At 44.5% G+C, this 18472-nt stretch overlaps 1 protein-coding gene across 1 annotated transcript in view; it reads right to left on the reverse strand.

Annotated features, from left to right (window-relative positions):
- DYNC1H1 (dynein, cytoplasmic 1, heavy chain 1) overlaps positions 1-18472 on the reverse strand; it is a 72517-nt gene that overhangs the window by 31861 nt on the left and 22184 nt on the right. Inside the window, exons 12-41 of the mRNA XM_008578892.1 lie at positions 17562-17702; positions 17034-17210; positions 16787-16897; positions 16582-16701; positions 15773-16012; positions 13815-13970; positions 13580-13693; positions 13227-13337; positions 12937-13146; positions 12609-12755; positions 12233-12399; positions 11968-12141; positions 11225-11390; positions 10958-11146; positions 10667-10861; positions 9604-9886; positions 9255-9355; positions 9152-9209; positions 7667-7910; positions 7299-7482; positions 6858-7070; positions 5498-5736; positions 5149-5305; positions 3163-3390; positions 2423-2653; positions 2100-2240; positions 1600-1833; positions 1304-1510; positions 1094-1215; positions 327-492 (exon numbers count right to left, since the gene is read on the reverse strand). Coding sequence (XP_008577114.1) covers positions 327-492; positions 1094-1215; positions 1304-1510; positions 1600-1833; positions 2100-2240; positions 2423-2653; positions 3163-3390; positions 5149-5305; positions 5498-5736; positions 6858-7070; positions 7299-7482; positions 7667-7910; positions 9152-9209; positions 9255-9355; positions 9604-9886; positions 10667-10861; positions 10958-11146; positions 11225-11390; positions 11968-12141; positions 12233-12399; positions 12609-12755; positions 12937-13146; positions 13227-13337; positions 13580-13693; positions 13815-13970; positions 15773-16012; positions 16582-16701; positions 16787-16897; positions 17034-17210; positions 17562-17702 — 5226 coding nt within the window. The remainder of the gene's footprint in view (positions 1-326; positions 493-1093; positions 1216-1303; positions 1511-1599; positions 1834-2099; positions 2241-2422; positions 2654-3162; positions 3391-5148; positions 5306-5497; positions 5737-6857; positions 7071-7298; positions 7483-7666; positions 7911-9151; positions 9210-9254; positions 9356-9603; positions 9887-10666; positions 10862-10957; positions 11147-11224; positions 11391-11967; positions 12142-12232; positions 12400-12608; positions 12756-12936; positions 13147-13226; positions 13338-13579; positions 13694-13814; positions 13971-15772; positions 16013-16581; positions 16702-16786; positions 16898-17033; positions 17211-17561; positions 17703-18472) is intronic.

The raw sequence follows: 18472 nt of genomic DNA on the forward strand, positions 1-18472 counted from the left end.
AGCAACTTGGCAAATATACAGTCAATACATACATTGCACAAGAATAATCACCGACATGGACATGTTGTTAAAATGTACGTATCCTTTTGGAAACTGCACAGTGTAGTCCCATTCCCGTACTAAACGTATATGTGCTGAGGAAGGCTGGCAAGAATCAGCATGAAAGTGTTGGCGGCTGCAGTACCTGGGTAGAATGACTTTGATAACAGGCCTTGGAGAAAATCTCCTGGCTCGGCAAAGACTCTGTATCAAGCCCAATCTTCTGACAGAGTTCTTCAACCACTAGAGGAAAACAATTCCCACAGGAATAAAGAAGCTGCACATACCTGTGACATCGTATAGAACTCCACCATGGCAGCAGTGAGTGGTTCTGCATAGGTGCGCAGGGATGGAATGAGCCTCAGCATGGCACGGTTGAAGGTGCCGTAAATCTGTGTCAGGGAAGCAGGTCCTGGGTAATCCACATACACAACAGGCACGTGACGCAAGAACCTGTGCAGAGACAGCCCAGTTCAGTGCCCCTCCACTGATTAGTGACTCCAGGCAAGGGGCACTGTGCCAGAGGCGTGTCATTCTGTCCTGGGCCCAGATTGGAAGTTGCCACCTAATCCACCTATGCAGGCCTGATGTCAAAGTTAAATGAAATCACACACATGCTGCTCAAGTTTGGGGTCTGACACACCACTGGCAGATGCAAAAAACTTGAAAAAAACAATCAAGCGAAGATGGGAAAATACTTCAGGCTTACTTCAGCCATAGGTCTGGGCAGTTCATTACTACCCAAGAAGTCAACACTTTTATTCTTTTCTTTTTTTTTGGCACTGGCTGGTACAGGGATCGAAGCTTGGATCTTGATGTTATCAGCACCAGCTCTAACCACCTGAGCTAACCAACCAGCCAGCCCTAATGCTTTTATTCTTAAACATGTTTTCCTGGTACTACAGCATAGTGCAATTAACCCATGAGGAGTCCTAGGACAAGCAGTATATGATAAACAGAAAGTACCTTTATAATTAAAACCAGATTTTTGTTTGGCTATATTTACAGCAATCCTGGAACTGTTGTGCGTGTGAAGTCTACGGAGCTGGGTTACCTGTGTGAGAGGGGCTTTCTTCCAGGATCAGTGGGGGGATTACAAGCCCCAACAAACTGGATTCTCTCCAGTTTCACCCATGTTTGATCTGAGGTTCGGTAGAATCCTCCGTGCTCCACCATCTGAAGGAAACAGGCGTGTAACAGGTTAGGAGCAAAATGTGAAAGAGAAATGTTGGGGAGGAAGGGGACCTTGTGGATATAAACAAACCTGTCTGATGAAGGATATGACCCTCTGAGTCCCATATTTATCCATATCTGGCAAGTTGATTTCATCACAGAACAATACCAGCCACTTTCCAAGTTGAACAGGTGCCAAAACGACCCCATTAGGTGTGCGCCTGTACTCGCAATAGTGATCAAAAGTCTTCAGAAGGAGCTCTGGAGTAGTAGCACTTGAGAAGTTAAGACCCACAACCTTTGGAAGGGAAGACACAAAATGAATTTTAGGACCAATTCCATATTTTAACACCAAAAGGTCTGCTGTCCACCTCCTAGCCACTTTACCTCCATGTCAGGCAAGGCCCGGAGGGCACTGAAGAGCGTCATGGTCTTGCCAGACCCGGGAGGGCCGCACAAGACCAGTGGTTTGTGTTCAGCCAGCCAAGTGTACAAAAGGGCTTCGTGGCGGACTGTGTCCAGAGTCGGCACGACAACATCAGGGGCCGCCACCTTGTGCGTCTCCACTTCAATCTGAGGCACCTTGGCCTGCCAAGGGGACCATTCTCCACTGATGGACACCTACACACAGATGAAGCATGAGTCACCCTGGGGCCAATGTGCCTCCTTACTCACAAATTTGCTTACTTTAACACAAACCAGAAGTTTCAACATAAGAATGGACAGGTCAAGCTAATCTTTATTCCTTGCTACCGCATGAAACTAAAAGGATAAAGTCCTTTGAAAATGAAAAGAAAATGTCTAAGTCCACAGTCAGGTTGCTTGAGCATGAACTAAAGCGACGTGGCGACAATCAAGGAACAGGGCCATTGCGTGCACACACTCACTTCATAATCAATGATGGGAATGTTGGGTGCGGTGGGCAGAGGCACAGTTGTGATTCTCCTGATGTATTCACCCAGCTCTGCCCTCATTTTTAGCCGGCTGTCTCCAGACAGGGACCAGAGTATGGCATAAACCAGATATCGCTGTTAAAAGAGGAATTAAAATTGTTTTTAAAAAAATTTCAACAAAAGAAAGACATTCACAGCAAAGTTCACCTGGAGGACAGTGGATCCTAGTGTTCTTGGACCAAGGACATTCTCTGCGCCTTTCCCAGCCCCTTGTGAGAACACACGCCACTGGGCACGATGTTTTGGAGGCTCCTGACCTGGACGTAGCGTTCCAGCTGCTCGGCCTGCATGGGGAAGTCGGGGTGGTTGGCGTTGTACTGCGCCACGTTGCGGCAGGCCTGGTGCAGCATGGAGAAGAGCGAGCCCAGGCAGCGCAGGCGCGTCAGGTCCATGATGTGCTCTAGTTGGAAGGCGTGCTCCAGGGCCTTGGTGACCAGGCCGCTGGATGTGAAGTAAGGCTGCATGACTGTTGCTGCATCCCTTTGGATCTGGAAGAGGGAGCGAATGACGTGAACTATCATTTCAAAACTTCAGGAGAGCTTCATCTATTTTAACCTAGGCCTGGGAGGTCACATGACCTTGGAAAAATAATTTTGGGTGAAGCTTCAATGACCAATTCTCATTCCTTTATCCTGGTGGTTCTCAAAAACCCTACTTCCCAGAAGCATTGGTTTCCACGACTGAACATGGAATAGGGCAGTCTTTTATCACCTTGCAGAGAAAAGTAAGATAATTAAAAGAATTCTTTAAAATTTCTCATACATGCCTTTGGACTTTTGCAGTGCTACAGCTGGGCTTTCTCAGAAGCTGGGATAAGACAACACTGATTACGAGTGCCTGGCTTGACCTGGTGACCAGTCAGGGACCAATTATGAATGGTACCATGACTTCCACACACTCTCGGAATAGAACAGTGTCACCTCACTGCATCCAAACCCCAGAGCTCAGATGCCACCTACGGGTCCCACTTGGAGCACCGAGCATGTGGCCCTTGTACCTGTAGCATTGGGGAAGCAGCCTCTTCCCCCTCGTCCTCTTTGCCCTTGCGCCGACGCTGTGCCTCGTCCTCCCCTTCGTCCAGGGGAATGCTGCGCAGCCTGGCCAGGAAGTTGTTGAAGATCATGTCTGTGCTCAACACATCCTCACTAAACCAGACCATGCCGCAGCGCGACACTGTGGCCAGGGTCGCATATTTCAAGTCCTGTACTTCAAACATTATTCGCACCTTGAAAGAATTAAACAGGCTCAGTGATGCAGGTTTGGTAAAACCTTGGATATTAAAATTCCTGTATTTATATGTACACTGAAAAGGTAATTTAAATTTAATTTTTCTGCACCTTAAAAATAAAAATATCTACAGTTCCCACCACTACAATATTCACCATTCTCTCCCCACAAGAATCTGGGAAAAATGTGCATGGAGAAGAGGTCAGACTCAATGTTTAAGATTTCCCACAAATGGAAGAGTCCTTGGTGGCCTGGGAGCAAAAGCTCCCTCAAAAGGTGATGCCAGCAGTGACCGTGGGCTAGGTGCTTATCACGGGCAAGGTGCTGCTCCAATACTTTGCTGCCCGAAAGCATTCAATCCTTACATACCTCAACATGGCAGGCATGTTATTACTTCCATTTTACAGATGGGGCCAGGTAATCCTGCCGAGGGCCTGCTGCTAGTAAATGGGGGGGCAGAGATTCAAACCACATGGTCAGACTCCACAGCCCTAACCTTGGAGTTCTAATTGCTTCACAAAGAGAACTATGTCTTCCTGACGACACTCAGAATTGACTGAATAAGCAGCTGTCAAGAATCCAAGTCAAATCAAGAGACTAGTCGGAGCAGGCCCATATTCCCAGCCTGCACTGACAGTCCAGTGTGGTCTCTGAGTGAAGATAAACATAGGTCCTGACCCTGTCTGACGAAGGCTCATGTTCGTCAGCCAGGCCAAATCCCTGGTGTCAGCCTTGGCTGTTTTCCCCACCCACACCCACCTCTAGGCCACCAGCGACCCCCATCAGCATAGACTTTAAGTTACAGCCACATCAGCCGCTCCTTGGGCCCTCCGCCCCTGCCAGCTCGCCCCATGCCCCCGCCAGTGCCTACAGGACTGTGGTGGCCTCCCACAGCCTCCCTTGCCTCCACCCTGCCCTCTTTAACTGTCCTCCACACAACAGCCAGCAGGACCTCTGTGGACAGAAATCACACTCCATCAATCCTGTCAAAGACTCCCCAGCACCCACGCTTAAGTCCTCCCAATCACCTCCAGGGCCCGCTTTCTTCCTGGTCTCACTCTGACATCTCCCCTGGTGTTCTCTGCTGCAGCCAACTGCCCCTGCCCTCCCCACACACACTGGGCGTGCTGTCCAATCTGCTGCCTTGCTGTTTGCTACTTTGCACGGAGGCTCAGCAGATCCAGGACAAGTCTCCCTCCCCTCAAGTCTCTACTAAAGCCACCACCCTCTCAGGGAAGCCTTCTGACATTTCAACCTCCCCCTCCCAAGCACGTTTCCAGTTTATTTTTTTCCCTCAGAACTATCATTATTGGTCTTGTTTGTCTATCGCCCGCATCAGACAGTGAGCAAGCCCCATGAGAGCAGGGTTCTGTCTTGTTTACTGCTGTCCTCTTGGCATCCAGAACAGGGTCTGGCGGAGCGCACACCCAGCCCAGCCTGGCCACGTTTGTTCACCCGTGAGGTGTGTCCAGGAACCTGTAACCAATGCTCACTTCCCTAGGGATAGCCTTGAAAGTTCCAGATCTAAATTCTTCATTTTTCCACCTACTAAATGTATAACGGTTTAAGATATCCCAACTACAACCTCATCTTAAAGAATTGTAAGAAGGGTTAATTGAGAATTACAGAGAACTGTCTACATGGCTAACTGCTGCTACATGGACCCTGCTCTCCAAGGCGGGACCCTGCCAGCACATGAATTCCAGGGGGCTAGAACAGAAAATCACCCTAGGACACACAAAGGCAGGCCGCTCACATTGGGTGGAAGGCTGAGGCGCTCTCCGTTGGGCAGAGTTAGGAGCTTGTTGTCATCTAGCACCGAGTTCAGGTTCTCGACCCACTCGGGATCCACATCGCCATCAAAGACAATCCACTGGCGCTTCTGCAGCTCACCTCTCACGTTGTCTATGATCCTGGTTTGGAAGGATTTTTAAAGAGCTGTTGACTAAATCAAGATTTTAAGACTAAGAATGCTCACCCTATAACGGTTTCTGAAGTGACCTTTAATTTGCTCAGATTCTGATTGGAAAAATAACATAGACTCTTATTGCATGAACAGGTACTCAGATTCACTGGGATGCAAATACTGATCAAAATGAACGTACTTTCTCAGCACATGTGTGAAAAGCCCATCTGTCCATTCCCTGGTGTTGGGGTCCAGCGTTCCGTAGAGATGATCTTTGCTGATGGCCTTGGGGTCAATGATATGGGCCACGCCTTCCACACCCTCGAGTCTCTCCAAAGCCTTCAGCAGGACACGCCAGGCCATGCTCTTTCCGCTTCCCGAGGGCCCCACCATCATCAGGCCATGATTGATCTGGGTGATCTGATAGAGCTGGAGAACCTGCAGGGCCCAATAGACCAGCATCATGACTTCTCATGACAACGAGTAAGAAATGTGTTCTATGGATTCTTAAAGGCAAGTAGTGGACTTCAACTGGAGAGACGTTACACAGGCCACAAATGCTGGAGAACCTGCAGGGCCCAATAGACCAGCATCATGACTTCTCATGACAACGAGTAAGAAACGTGTTCTATGGATTCTTAAAGGCAAGTAGTGGACTTCAACTGGAGAGACGTTACATAGGCCACAAATAAAATAGACAATTCTCAGGCCAGCCCGTGGCTCACTCGGGAGAGTGTGGTGCTAGTAACACCCAAGGCCATGGATTCAGATCTCACATAGGGATGGCCAGTTAGCTCATTTGGTGAGCGTGGTGCTGACAACACCAAGTCAAGGGTTAAGACCCCCTTATCGGTCATCTTTTAAAAAAAAATTTGGTGAGCGTGGTGCTGACAACACCAAGTCAAGGGTTAAGACCCCCTTATCGGTCATCTTTAAAAAAAAAAAAAAAACAATTCTAAATTGTGGGGAGTTCTTTAATCAGTCATGAAGGCTAGAGCCAGTACAACAAGGAGAGGCCTACCAAGCTGTCTCAACAAGGACACATCAGATTCCTCCAAACAAGAAGAGAACAAACAGATAAGCCATGTGTTTAATCCAGTACAGTGTCTCTTGGGATCAATCCACACAGCTTGTATAAATAAATTTTTTCTTAAATGAATCGCACAAGAGGAAGGAAAGAAAAGAAGCCAATACAGAATGTTAACTGTGTATCCATTAGCAATTAAGGTTATTATTGTTAATCCAAGGTACTGGAAAGTCTTATAAGTAGAATTTTTACCAGCATCAACAAATTCCCATTATAATCATGCCTTTAGTCAGCATTTTCCGAGAATGAGCTGTATATCACATAATTAAAATTTTCAGGTAAGTTTTGCTACCTCTACATTTAAATAAAAGAAAAATTCGAACAGGCCTTGGGCAAATCTTCATAAAACAGATTATGCACCTCCCCAGCCTTCACGGACAGACTTTCATCTAATGGCCCGTGGCTGTCATTCCTGGACACTAATGCCAGCAGGGTCAGTGCGGGCAGCAGCCAACAGCACAATCCGAGTTACCTTTTCAACCCACATTCCACCAACTTCTTCTCCATCACCATATGTCAAGTACATCTCCTGACATACTTTCTTCAGTTCTTCTCGGAGGGCGGTCATCTCACCCCGGTGATACTGGACTCCAGGGAAAACATCTGACAAGAGGCTAAAGAGCAGCGGGATGTCTTCTGCCACGAGCTTTGGCACCATTGTCTCACAGACGCTCTGTATCAGAATCTGTGGGGGAAGGACTGAGCTGCAGGAGGGTTAGGAGCATGGCTCGCACATCTGCCATGGCCCTGGAAGGCGCGTGAGTGTAATGCTTAGGGAACAAAATGGACCAATCTGCCACTCGCCCACATTCACTCACTCAATTTAGTTTTCTCCAGTCATCCTGGGACATGTGGACTGCAAAGTGAACTCAAGTCATGAGGTTCGACTGACCAAAAGAATGTTTGTACAAACCTCCTGTTCAGGTAGATTTTCGGCAATTTCTCCCTCATCAACGGCTTCCCCTCGTTCTTCTTTCTCTCTCTTTATCTTCTGAATTCTCTCCCTCTTCACATTGCCTGCACTTACCAGCACACTCTTCAAAGCCCGAAGACCAAAGTCATAATGGCTTTGAGAAGAGAGCTGCTCATCACATAATCTAAAAAAGAAAAGGTTCTCTCTCAAAAAAAAAATTTGCTTTAAGCAACAGTAGTGTCAAGCGTCAAGCAATCAGATGGATATTTTAAATGCTGTGCCATAATTATAAACAAAAATTTGAAGGTTAAATGGGTATATTTAACATATGCTAGAAATCTGAGTATGAACAACTGCAGGCTACTCACTTGAAGAACGGGACAATCTTGTTGGCAAGAACCTCGGCAGTACGGAAGCCCTGTGAGTACAGCATGACCTGGGCTATTAACTGCCGGTCAGGCTTGGTCATGGCCAAGCTCCGGAAGAGCTTCTTCAAGTTGTCAGGAAGGTTGGACCTGCCTGCATAGCCAGGGTTCATGGTGATGAAGATGGCCATGTCTGGGCTCACCTTGACTTGTTTGTTTAGCAGCTCACAAGTAATGGGGTCAGAGGCTGAAAATTAGATGATGGCATTAAGACTCACGATGTTCAAAGGACTATTTAAAAATGTCTCTAAAATGACAGACAAAGCACCCGTTCCTAGTGGGGCTGCTCTCTGGCCTCCCCACAGGTGCTTGCCAGGCACGCCACCCAGCCTAGGGAGAGCTGCTCCCAAACTTCACATACACGAAGGTGGCACATATCAAGCCACCAGACGCAGGGCCCCACTATTCTATTGTGCAACACAACACTGAGTGTCACAAGGGCGACTCAAGAACAGAAATGAGTCCAACAAGAGTTGAAAAAATAAAAATTAATCATTGCTGTCAACAGCTTAGATCATGAGAATTCCCTTTTCCGAGGATCATTAACTACAAAAATAAAACCAAACCCTTCCCCGCGAAACCCCGTGAACTACTCAGGGATAGAGTGTATTTATTCTGTAAGAGAACACCAATGACAGACACAGATACTGCTTTCTCTGACACTCCTTTCGTTTTATGTAGGAGGTCTGCAGAATTCTTTCTAAGACAGTTTACTCTTATTAAAAACAAAAAAGAAACATTAAAAATTAAACTGTGTACATTCACAGGAAGAAGTTCACACCTATGCAATACTGATGTGTTTATTTCCTCTGGCACCCCACCCTGCCTCCACCTCATGTCTGGGACTTTGTGTTGAACAAGGCTCATCTCCTTGTCAGGTGAGGGGCCCAGTGCCTACACACAATAGATACTTCATAAACAATAGCCATTATCATTACACAAATATAACATATGATACCTTTTTTTCTCCTGTGCCAATAAAATCCCAATGAGAAAGCTGTTAATCACTTTTTGTTGGGAAAAAAAAAAAAAAAAAAAAAAACCTCTTCCAGGGCTGGCCCCGTGGCTCACTCGGGAGAGTGTGGTGCTGGTAGCACCGAGGCTGTGGGTTCGGATCCTATATAGGGATGGCCAGTGAGCTCACTGGCTGAGCGTGGTGTGGAAGACACCAAGCCAAGGGTTGCAATCCCCTTACTAGTCCAAAAAAGAAAAAAAAAAAACCCCTTCTTCCATAATATTTGTTTATTCCCAGACACAGGCACTAAGCATTTCTTCAAAAAATTGCCACTTCAAAAGAGTAATACATTACACCAAAGATTTAACTTTGAAAACATGAAGCCAAAGTCAACTTCAAAGCACATATGTACCTCAAACAGTTCAGAGTCACAACTACCCCTCCAAGGCCTCAGAAGGCCAGATCAACTGCACTGAGCTGCAGGGCTGATGGCTCAGGCAGGGGTGCCAGCTTGACGTTCCCCAGCTGACCCTTTTAGGCCATTAGATTTTAGGTAGAGCCCATAAAGCTTCTCACCTGGAAATCAAAGGTTTCATCACAGTTGAAAACTAAAACGAACCGTCCAAGCTGATGGCCAAGAGCTTTGACAGACTCTGTTTTCCCAGTGCCAGCAGGCCCTGTTATTTAAAGAAAGGTAACTGAGTATTTGAGTCCGTTACCTAATTGGGAATATATCTTTAGCTTTAAGAAAATTATAAAAAGCAATTAATTTTAAAAATCAAAGTACATGTAATAAATACAAACATTTAAGATTTTAGGATGTAATAACCATATAATTAAGAAATACATTCAAATTATTAGCTTAATCTTTAAAAATCATGTTTAATATATAATTCCATCTGTCCAGACTTGTGGAGTGACCTACCGAATGGGGACCCTCCTAGCCTGGCCTCCAAGGCTTGTGTCATTGTCAAATAGCAGCGATCAGTGAGGGGGGTCTGGACCAGCTTGTCCTGAACACCCAGGTACTCAAAGCCATAGTTAAATTTGGCATTTGCCATTTGAATTGACAATTGCTGTAACACATCGGTTTGCTTAGGGTCAAAGTAAAATCGCATCTGGCTGAGCCATTCAAAAGATTTGGCGTTGTCAATCTTGCTTTTGATCAAGGACCTGGTAACATCTCTCTGGTGAACCAACTCTGTAATCTGAAGAAAAAGAGCCACTTTAAAAGTTGATCGTAATATAAGGCTTTCTCTGGATTTGTGTATTATTTGTTAGGCTTAAATTGATATTCTACGTTACAGTAGCTTTTGGTAAATATTCCAAAATGCAAATCTACCTTTAGAGACAACAGAAATGTTCATGCGATGGTACTACAGAGAATCAAGAGCTGCAGCAAAAACAAAGAAACAAACAGAAACACCTCATTTTAAATAAAAACTCTGGAACTGGTGTAAAATGTGATGGGAGAGCAGCTTTCTGATGTCTGTCCTAAGTGTCCACCTTCCTGCCCACCAGGGCTCAGAGCCAGGAGCTGCCCTCACTGTGCCACTCACACTGCTGTGGCCGCCTCTTTGGAGAGGAGATGATAAGAGAGAGACCCTGATCATGGTTGATCACTATCTTTCTATCATGAAGTCATGTAATTCCTGCACGCCACCAAGATTAACTTTCAACAGGAAAAGAAAAACAGATGCCCACCCCCAGAGCATATCAATACACCACCTACTCTTCTCCTCGATACTAACTGAAAATTTTTTCAAGTATGATTTCCTTTAACTGCTTCAGTTGAAGGGGTAAGAGAACCAAGATTAACTTTCAACAGGAAAAGAAAAACAGATGCCCACCCCCAGAGCATATCAATACGCCACCTACTCTTCTCCTCGATACTAACTGAAAATTTTTTCAAGTACGATTTCCTTTAACTGCTTCAGTTGAAGGGGTAAGAGCCAACTGGTGAGGAAGGAGTCGGCCATGAGACTAACCAAGTGTTCTAGCTTCCTTCTTCGCAGTGGGGGCTGCTCCATGAGGACAGAGTCCGCTAACACGTTGAGGGTGACCTCCACGTTGCTCAGCACAGAGTGCAAAGGTGCCGCATCGCCACCTCCGCCAATGCTGCTCAGCGCGGTCTCCACATTTTCAGACCAGGCTATCTGGGCTGACAAAACCACAAGCTGAGCCTGAAAGACACAAGACACCAAAAGGACCACAAAGGACCATTTTAAAGATCAGTCAGTGCACTCACCTTTAGCCTGCCCACTTCTTCTATAGATTACCTGATATTTATCAATCCAAGTGATGTAGGTATTTGGGTCAATTGAAGTTGCTTTACCAAAAATTTCAACTTCTGTAACAGACTCAGCAAGAAGTTTAGCCAGGGTGACTCTCATCTCCTTTTCTACCAGTGTGAGCCACTCGTTGATTTTGGGATGTTCAGTAATTGACACAGGGGTTTTAAACATAACCTGAAATAAAATTTTAAGAATTAAGACGTGCAAAAATGTGAGAGAAGTTTTCTAAGTTACAAAAATAAATTTAACTACCTCCTCTCCTTCCCGGGATGAAATACCCAAGACAACAGAGTTATCCTCATTTAGGATGATGCTCGAAACTCCGGCAAACATTTTCTTGAAGTGTTTCTGTAATTTAGCTACATTCTTGCTGTTTCCAATGATTTCAAGCAAATCTTCATCACCCACAAAATAGAACCTAAAATTAAAATAGCATATAAAATTTTATACCCGCAAGTAAGGCGAATCAAGGCAAAATTCCAAACTGCAGGAAGGGAAAGTGGATACGGCCGGTGGCTGGCAACCCGCAGCCTGAATTGACATGATGTCCAACTTCCTTCCAGTCCTTGGTGAAAGATTCACATTTATTTAAGATCTCGAAGAGGAATTTAACGAATTTCATGTCATTTACCTTACTTCATTAACTCATTTCTTAAAAACCTGTTCAATTCATCCTAAGCAAACTATTCAGAAAGGAAGAGATGCTACTTAAAACACAGAGCTAAACACTGAAGAGATGTAAGCTGCCTTGGAGGAGAGAAGATAGTTTAAATGCAGCTTAATAAATCCAAGGTAGAAAATCAAGGATTACTAGGCACAATCAGGAATCAATGCATGACAGGGAAATGATATTCATTAGGTGGATTACTGGCTCACAAAATCCTTGATGTCAAAACTGACCAACACACATGCCCAGAAGGGAGAGTGGATGGATTAAAAAAAAGCATAACTGAAATTCAACTTTATTTCAGGAAAAATCAAAACAAGCATCTCACCTGGGGAAAGATGATCTCTCTCTTTCCAGGTATTCTCCCAGTGCTTTCTGGATCTTTCCTAGAAGGTCAGCCAATCTTTCCAGAGACCTCTGTACCCCCTGGATGTTCAGTACATCCATAACAAGGGGAGACTTGGATACTTTTTTCATTAGAGCCAAAAACTCCGTGCTGATACTACAAATCAAATTAAAATGTATGTCAGCCTCCATGTCAAGAGTGGTTAACAGCCACTGTCAATATTTGGCTCCCCAGCTGGAGGCTGTACCTCTGGAACCGCTGAGTTTCCACTGGCAGCAGATGCTTGATGTCTGCACTGCCCGTGAAGATGCCTTCCAGGTAGACCCACCGCCTCTGCACATCGATCCACACATCGAAGAGAGCCATGATCCGGTTCAGCTTATCTTCCCAGCTCAGTGCATCCTCTTCAAAAACCTAGTGAGGAGACAGGAGGGCGTAGCTCAACTGCTAAACTTTTCACTCATAACTATGCTAAAACTCACCAACAAAGTGCAGGTTAGGATCCCATCAAGTTATCTGACTCACATTTAAAAAACAGGTATCTAGTAATAGTTAAAAGGTATTATAATGAAAATGCAGAAAAACACTGGTCAGGGAGGGAAAAGTTTCTCCAACAATGGTACCTTGTAATATGGAGACAGTTTCATGGCAGAGACACTGTTGATGTGCTCTTTGACCTTGTTAAAGAGATCATCCCAGCCGCGGATCAAGCGACACTTGTTCTGATAGTTAACCAAGTCTAGTTCATACGTATTCCACACTTCTCTTATCTGAATTGAAACCACAAAAAGGCACATTATTAGTATGTGGGCATTCACCAGTTGCACAAGGGACAAAGCGTTACAGGGTTAAAAAGGATCACAAATGACAAGGCTCTATTTTTACACAGCTCAAATCTACATCATAGCCTGAAACACAACATGAAAGAGACTCTCTAGTCCTATTACCTACCTGCTTCAAAAACTCTTCCAAAGCCATCTCTCCTTGTGCCACAAGCAGTACATCCTTGACAATAGCTTCATTTTTCTGCAAGTCAACATCCCAGATTTGGCCAAGGGTTAGCTCAGAAACAACCCAATTAACATGAAGCCTTTTCATCAGCTGTTTCCAATGGCGGTCTTTAAGTGCTTCAGATTTCAGTTCAATCACCAACATGTTTATCTGTGGAGAAAGTAAACAAAGTCATCTGTGCAGGTGTCCTTCTGATGGGCGTTCCTCTCTGTTTGAGACCAGTCACCTACCTTCATGTATCCCTTCAGAAGTCTCTGAACAAACTCATAGGACGCATACTGCCGCAATCGGGCAGGGAAGTTCTTCAGCTGGTTCAAGAGGCCATCTAGATTTTGTCGAAGCTGGCAAGAGAAGCACAGATGATTATTCAGTTTGCAAACGTTTTTTTAAATGGTGAAATTTCTTTTAAATGGCTTTAAAATAAATTTTACATTGGTTTGGATGAATAATGTAAATAATATGCAGGACATTAAGTGCCTTCTCGGAAGTTCACAATAGTTCCTCCTTTGCAAAGTTCCTCGACAAAGTCTGTGACTGTTAATCTACAGACACGTATGCAAACACCTATTTCATAGAGATGTACCTTTCGAGGTTGTACTGAAACCCATGGTTGCTCCTTCATCTGATCAATTTGCTCCCAGACCTTAGAAAGTTCTGACCAAACGCCTTTGAGGTCCTGCAATTCTTCTAAGGCCACCTGTGATTGAAAATTGAGAAGAGAAAGCACCTCAGAGCCTGGCAGGGTGCTTGAGATGACCCAGGTTAACAGGAGAGTCAGGATGAGGAGGGGGAATCCCGGCTCCTCCAGCGGCTCATACCTGCACGCGTTCTTCACTGCCGCTGAGAAGCCCCGTGTCCGTCAACTCCAGCGCCTCCTTGGCCTTTGCACACTTCTCTCTGTCATCCTTCAGCCTGCCAAACTTCCCTTCATATATGGTGAGAGCCTGAAGTGCCTCCTCTGGGCGGAGATTGCCCTGGAAGCAGAGCACACAGAATTGAAGGACAGTCTCTGGAGATATGGACTATTTGGCTTTAAAATGGGTCTGGAAATTTCCAAATTACTTGAACAGGTCTACGTGTGGAACATTTAATGAGATGTCCACTTATGAGGTTTGCCCAGTATTGAACGTAAGTTTTATATCAGTTTTTTATGTAAATAAAAATATTAGAATGGTAGAGTGTCTCTCAATTCAGCCATCATCTCACCTAGTGCCCTGGGAGACGGGAAGAAAAGGCCGAGACAGACTTGGGCCTCCAGTGAACACTCCCAGCGATCTAAGAGGATCTTAGAGCCTTCGGGCCTGCCAGCCCCCTCTCCCCGATGTACACAGTTGTTACATCGGTTACCCAAGAGAAGAATGAGAAACCACTGGAAGTGAACTCCACTCTGACATCCAAGCTACTATTGACACACCTCCTTTCCAGTTTTTTTTCCTGCCCAGGGATCCCACTGGTCTTTCCATTTTAATAACTTTTGAGAACTACATGAACTATCGCAGTTTTCTACCAAAGGAAAATACGAATTAAAAATTTAACTATAACACATTACTGGCACCAAGGTGAGGTAATAAGAGATACTCAAGTTTTGGTCACCAGAATCTCGCCTGTTGATTGATACTGACTCCCCTGCTGGAGCGAGCATTCACAACTACCAGTACCGGCATTAATGAAAGCACAGACCACCTTAAGGCAGGGACCATTGAACCAAAACTAAACACAAAGTAGGTCAAGGGTCTGGATCCCTGCACCTCCCAGCCGCCAAAAAAAAAAGAAGTATAAAATTAAACACAAACTAGAACCTGCAAGGGCCTAGCAGCACAGAATCCATCATGCGCAGTAAGGAACATCATCATGGGAGATTAAATCTGCCACCTGGCCTATTGGGAGAACTTACATCCCCAAGCCAGAAAACCAGGTTAACATTCAAAACATTTTAACATCCTCTCCATTTGTCTTTTCTATACTATTTGTATGTCTAAATAAAAGAAAGTTTGAATTTCACTCCCGGTAAATCAAACATGCTGTCACTTACCTATCACCTCTGTCATCATCATGACTTGCCAGCTCCCCTCCACTGCCACCTTCCCAGCAAGAGATAATGTGCCATAGCAGTAGCCACCAACACCCTCTTCTACCCCAGCCAGCACCCTCCCATTTTCTTCTGTCGGCAGCACTATCAAAATCTGACTCAAAGTACATGTTCTTCATGTTTGATTTTTATTATCATCTCTCTCCACTGGCATCTAGTTCCGTGGGAGTAGGGTCTTGTCCTTCTCATTCACTGCTGTATCCCTGCTACTTAGACAACCACCTAGCACATAGCTGGTGCTCCACAGATACTTGAATAAATGGAGAAAAATGCATGTGGTGGGTTCTGAGTATGGAAAGGTTTAATAACGATGACGACGACAACAACAGAACCCACCTCTCCTCCCCACAACATGTACGACTAGCAGCACCAGCGTGAGCCTGGCCTGGGTCTACCAGAAATTAAATCCTAATTTTTGAGTATGCCTAAGGGGATAATTTAAGAACAGAAAAACTTTAATCCTTAAAATCACCTCCTAACTGGAATTTTGGGTAAAATGAAGTCTCAGTTAGCTTTCACATTTAAACATTTACTATCTGCAAGTACTGTTTTTTTAATTAAAAAAAGGAAAAAAAACCCAATATTGGAAAGCTAAGTCACAGCAAGGCTTCTGAAGTCTGAAAGAAAGTACACCAAATGGTGCTGTTGACGTAAGAGTATCCGGGAGCACAGCCAAAAGAGCCCCACCGTGACAGGCTTGGTCTTCTCCCAGTCGGTCAGCAGGTCGGTGGTGCGGCTTTCCACAGCCCGGTCCTCCTGGATGATTTTCATTTGCAGGTTTGCCACCTGCTGCTGAATAGCAGAGTCCTTCCGACGCATGATGTCATTGAAGGCCCCCCACTCTCCCTCGATGTTGTCAATATAAAGCCAGGAAGGCGGGAACTGGAACCTCTGCTTTTCCAGCAAGCGCTGACCATTGCGATAGAGCTTGGAGAGAAAAAAAATAAATTGGACTTTTCCTTCTATAACGAAAACAGAAACTATGATCAGAGTCTCACGAGAGAGAAGGCACTCTATGGCTCCAGAACACATAAGATCAATACATTTGCTTTACACCTAAAACCTTCCACCCTAAAATTGTGGTCAGAGGGCAGCGTGCCCTACAGTCCAACATGGCTAGTCCAGCCACTGTGCCTAGATGCATGTGGATGGCTCTGAACAGGATATAAAAAGCACGTGGAACTGTGCTTCACCCGAGTCCAAATCATGAAAAGAATATTCAGGTTTGATGACTTGGAAACATCTAAAGTAAAAGACATTAAAAGACAAAAAACAGTGGGTCTCAAACCTTGCAGAGCTGTTTACAATGCAGATTTGACAGGATGCTAGTATGTGCACTGTATTTTGACAAGCATATCAGGTGGTTGTGATAGAGATGTCTGTGAACCATACCATAAGAAATAGTGCCTTAAGGGTTGAGTCAGAACATTCCCTCAGAATGCAAATATTACAAAAACCAAATTAAACCAGAAGTCTAGTTTATTCACAGAGCTCACCTCAACTTGCTTCTCAAACTGTTTGATCTTCCGTTTTAAAGACTGCACATAGGTGATGAAGGTCACGGCGTCGGAGGTGCTGGCCGTGTCCACTGAGTGCTGCTCCAACTCTTGGCGGGACTGTTCAGAGAGAGGGTAGTAATTTTATCATGAAGCCGAGGTTCACCAGTAGACTAGTTACACTGGCAGAGTCCTATCCCCTCACCTTTGAGATTTGGGAATGGAATTCTGTCATGTTTGATCCTAGCATCTGCCCAAATTTGCTGAGAACTTCCTTATGCCAAGAGTCATACTTCAAGTTCACCTTAGATTGCACCTGCGGGGGAAGCAGCACACAACACACCATCAGTTCTTTCCTGCTGGTGTGTTTATGCTTCAACCTAATTTCAGTCAAACAGAAATGCTGTGTCTACAGCTACCCTGACACTGTCCAGTAAGACAGCAGAGCTCACCTTGCCGTAATCTATAACTACTGGTCCAAACTCTTTCTTGGTTTCCGCGTTGTCAAATGTTCCTCTGGCCTTCCTTATTTGGACCAAGAGAGCTTGCCATTTGTTGAGATCTTCCCCAAGCCTGTTGTAGATGTTTTCAGCTTGCATATCCCATAAACACTGATACTGAAGCCAAACCTGCAGATAAAGAACGTTTAAATAGTTAAGTGATACAGTTTTATTTTTTATTCTGTAGACATATATTACTTTCATATTCCATTAAAAAGGTTCATGTTCTTTCATCACCAATACAAAAAATTCTCACTTCAGATTTAGAATTTTCATATAAAAAAAGAATAAAATTTGGTGTTCTCAAAAATCATAATTAAATCTCCCAAAAGATTAGTCCTACTGTTCACACTTTCCTTTAAAAGAAGCAAACATTATATATAGTCAAGATCTTTAGCACCATATTCCTCAAATCTCATACTCCTAAATGTTTGGAATTAGACTATATAATATATGTGAACAAAATCAGGAGCTTCTTACCTTGACATACTGCTCGACCTCAGTTACGATGCCCATGACAGCAGAATATGACTCTTCCAGGGCAACAGGGCCATCAGGCATCCGTGTTAACGCGTTCCGATAGAATTTTTCTTCTTCAGTCAATTCATAATGTACGCCCACCTAACCACCCAAAGCCAGAAATGAATGCAAGTAGTGTGTATGAAAATGGTAATCTCAGAGTCACCTTTTACTTAGTTATCCACTTTACCCAGCCACAAGTAACCAGAAAGCCTCCTTATATGAGTTAAGAAACTCATCAAACCAATAAAAGAAACATTAGATTAACTATAGCCTAGAAAAATGTGGCATCATTAATGACACAATGCAAAAACAGCCGAAGAGTACAAGTCATTCACTTCTTTCAACTATCTGAGTAAGCCTCCTTATATGAGTTAAGAAACTCATCAAACCAATAAAAGAAACATTAGATTAACTATAACCTAGAAAAATGTGGCATCATTAATGACACAATGCAAAAACAGCCGAAGAGTACAAGTCATTCACTTCTTTCAACTATTTGAGTGTCTGTGATGTGCCAGGCAATATTCTACGTACAATAAAGAGATAGATGAAAAACCCTGCTCATACGGACTTACATTCTATGGGAGGAGAGAGACAATTAAGGAATAAGTGAAATATACAGAATGTTAGGTGGTAAGAAATACTATGGAGAAAGAGCAGGAAGGAGGACAGGGAATGGAGGATGGGGGAGAAGGTTTACTTTAAACAGAGAGATCAGGAAAGGCCTCACCAAGAAGGTGGCATTTGAGCAGAGACCAGATGGAGGGGAGGGAGCGAGCCATGTGAATACCTGCTACCAGGGATCCTGAGCAGAGAGATCAGCAAGTGCAAAGGTCCAGGGGCAAGAGTCTGCCTGGCAAAGTCTGAGG

The sequence above is a fragment of the Galeopterus variegatus genome, unplaced genomic scaffold, assembly GCF_000696425.1.
Source record: "Galeopterus variegatus unplaced genomic scaffold, G_variegatus-3.0.2 Scaffold1778, whole genome shotgun sequence".
Taxonomy (NCBI): Eukaryota; Metazoa; Chordata; class Mammalia; order Dermoptera; family Cynocephalidae; genus Galeopterus; species Galeopterus variegatus.